The sequence below is a fragment of the Aplysia californica genome, unplaced genomic scaffold, assembly GCF_000002075.1.
Source record: "Aplysia californica isolate F4 #8 unplaced genomic scaffold, AplCal3.0 scaffold00949, whole genome shotgun sequence".
NCBI lineage: Eukaryota > Metazoa > Mollusca > Gastropoda > Aplysiida > Aplysiidae > Aplysia > Aplysia californica.
Window position 1 is genome coordinate 215,558 of NW_004798219.1, and position 3,422 is coordinate 218,979.

At 43.2% G+C, this 3,422-nt stretch overlaps 1 protein-coding gene across 1 annotated transcript in view; it reads left to right on the plus strand.

Annotated features, from left to right (window-relative positions):
• Nucleotides 1–2,181, plus strand: part of LOC101845365 (arylsulfatase J) — a 9,338-nt gene extending 7,157 nt beyond the window's left edge. The window contains exons 6-8 of the mRNA XM_013089427.1: nt 7–250; nt 546–748; nt 1,732–2,181. Coding sequence (XP_012944881.1) covers nt 7–250; nt 546–748; nt 1,732–1,949 — 665 coding nt within the window. The 3' untranslated portion in view covers nt 1,950–2,181. The remainder of the gene's footprint in view (nt 1–6; nt 251–545; nt 749–1,731) is intronic.
• The last annotated feature ends 1,241 nt before the right edge of the window (nt 2,182–3,422 follow it).

Sequence of the window (3,422 nt, forward strand, 5' to 3'; positions counted from 1 at the left end):
ACAAAGACAATGGCGGTGCTCGTAGAGGTGGGGCCAACAACTTCCCTCTCCGCGGCGGGAAAAGTACACTGTGGGAGGGAGGTATCCACGGCGTGGCTTTTGTCACCGGCGGGAGGGTTCCGGCGAAAGGAACAGTTAACCGAGAGCTAATCCACGTCACTGATTGGTTCCCCACGCTGGTGGGCCTGGCACAGGGCTCCCTCAACGGAACGAAGCCTTTGGACGGAGTTGACCAGTGGGACACCATCAGGTATGAAGTACAAACAGTCAACCACACTTTCAATAGCTTTTGATTATCGCTTTTTTGTTTGTTTCTTTATTTGTTTGTTTGTTTGTTTGTTTGTTTGTTTATCTGTTTGCCTTTGCAGACTTTGTGATTAGAACAAGGGTCTGTTTTGATCGTGTTTTTAAATTAATGGGGTTTTCCTGCCCCCCCCCCCCTTTTTTTTTACATCGAAATGAAGGAACGATAGGGTGAAAGGATTGGACAAATTATACATCATTTGGCTGGTAAAACAAGCCATCATATTATATTCCTTCCACAGTAATGGGACTCCCAGCAAACGCACAGTCTTACTTCACAACATCGACCCCATGTCTAGTAACCACGGCGTCCCTCTGTACAACGACACTTTCGACACCAGCGTGAGGGCGGCCATAAGGGTGGGCCACATGAAGCTCATCACTGGAGCCCCGGGCAACGGAAGCTGGGTACCGCCCCCTGGACAAACGCAAGCGGTCCCTTCTGGTAGGAACCTTGGATTCCCTGCAACAACCCTTCTACTCCCTCCCCCTCTTCCCCCCACCTTCCTCCCTCTCCTTCCCCCCAATCCCACCCTCCTCCTCCTCCCCCCAACTGCTCAGCCGTGTGAGTTCGAGTGTGTCTCTTCTTGGTGAATTCTTGATGCTCATTCACTGTCACTTTTTCTGCTAATGTCTTTGAATGCGAATGTAATTTTCCGAAGTTGTGATTTAGTTTTCCCTTGTCTGTTTTATCAAAATTTCGTCTCTTTGTCTTTGGGATCGTAACTTCCCCTACAAATGTAATGTCTAAGCGCGACCCACAATTGGTTGGGTGGAAATAATAAATAGATCCACTACATTTAGTCAGTGCAAATTCCTCGGTATGAAATAGCTGGTGCAAATTCCACGGTGTGAAATGGTTGGTGCAAATTCCACGGTGTGAAATGGTTGGTGCAAATTCCACGGTGTGAAATGATTGGTATAAATTCATGGTGGGAAATGATTGATTCAAATTCCACGGTACGAAATGGTTGGTGTAAATTCCACCGTAAGAAATGGTTGATGCAAATTCAACGGTATGAAATGATGGTTCACGTATGTTCTAGCTTCGCCCGGGTACGTCTAGTAGAGGTCTCCATTTGGATCTTACCTGACCCACCCTGCACATAGTGGGGTCTCCGCTCTCCACGGGGCCCACATGAGTGCAGCATGACGTCATACACAAATACAATTTCCACTTCATATAAAAAAAAGATAGGGCCTACCCCCAAATAGACCTTTGCTCTACGTCATAGCCCCACGAGCCGCCCCTGAAATAAACCTTTAAATTGCCTACGTCATAGCCCCACGAGCCACCCCTGAAATAAACCTTTAAATTGCCTTACGTCATAGCCCCATGAGCCGCCCCTGAAATAAACCTTTAAATTGCCCTACGTCATAGCACGCCCACATGTTGTAAGTTTCCCTTGTGTATTGTTGTTTCTGCAGAGCCTAACACATCCCCTGACAAGAACGTGTGGTTGTTCAACATCACAGCTGACCCGACCGAGCACCACGACTTGTCTGACCAGATGCCGGGCACGGTCCGGACCCTCCTGGGATATCTACAACGGTTTGACCAGACAGCTGTCCCTATTCTGTTCCCGGCCTTAGACAAGAACAGTAACCCAGCTTTGCACGGGGGAGTTTGGGGGCCGTGGCAGTAGTTCCCCTTGACAATTCCCTGTTTTGCTTTCTTGATTGGTTGTTGTCTTTGCTCTGGACAAAGGTTGATTTGCTACAAATGCTTTTTGGCTCTAGATCTACACGTCAGCGTGCCTTGCTCGAAAGTGGGTGTTTCAATACAGTCTGTGTGTATCTTGTCCAAAACCATAGTGCCGTTGCTACATTTTTGTGTGTGCAGAGTCAGCCAATAAACACTGTTATACCAGTTCCTGGAGTGCTTCTTTGTATTGTTGTTGTTGTTGTTGTTGTTGTTATTGCTGTTGTTGTTATTGCTGTAGCTGTTATTGTTGTTGCTGCTGCTACTGTTGTTGTTGTTGTTGTTGTTGTTTTTGTTGTTGTTGTTTTTGTTGTTGTTGTTGTTGTTGTTGTGTTTTTAAAGAATACAATTGTTTACTATTGTTGATTTTTCTGTTACCCCAGTGTGTGTTTTTTTTGTGGGTATCGTTGTGTGTGTTTATTGTGTGAAATGTCAATCAACTTAAAGGCTATTCAAGTATTTTGCTTTTGGTGAAACAATATCTTTTTATCTTGAAAAGAAGTCAAGATATTTGCGATGAAATGAGGTGGGGGTCACCTGGTGTCAGGGGTAAGGTTGGCGAGGAAATAGCCGCCAGTGATTGGTGACTTCCAAACCATTGAGATTATAATTTGGAAACTGCAAGTTTACATTTATTTTTTCTCACTTTTATGAACGTTTTTCAGAAAAATCCACACAGAAACTTTACATTTGATAGTTTGATAAGCTAAAAAAATTGATAAAAAATTGACCAAGGATGGAAAAATGCATGTCTTTTTCTTCAGTTTCATTATTTTGACGAGCGCTAGATTTCATCCTGATACTCTTCTGTCTCTACTCAGGTCATGATGGCGAAATTGGTGCCTCAGAGCCGTTAACTGAATTAGTAGACATTGTCAGTGTAATTTTCCTGCAGAAAAAGTAATGAAAGATACAAAACTAGTAAGCGTTCCAATTCGATAATAACCCGATATTTAATCCATGGTATTCAGACTGTAGCTTGGCTCACTGTTGTGCGTCCTCTGCCTCGTTTCTCCAGCCCACCACACAGATGCTGAATTGAAATGGAAGCGGTGTCTTTTTCTCTTCCAAACAAACAAACAAACAAACAAACAAACAAAGCAAAAAGAAAAAAAAGAACTAACAAGACCTGGTGGATCTATGACTAAAACCCGAACAAAAATTAAAGATCGTTATGTTCATTGGCAATCTTTTTAATGCACACCAATATGAGAAATAGCACGAAATAATCCTGTTAACATGCCATAATAACATTAAAGAATCATTTATCTAAGGGATAAATAGTCGCTTTTGCACAAGGGGGCTATCCCGAAAATCGAAGGTAAAGTTTTTGCTCCTTATAATATAATTAAGCGTGAGTACTGTTGGCGTTGTCAACGAATGTTTTCTACAGAATAATCAAAGCTAAATATTTTCA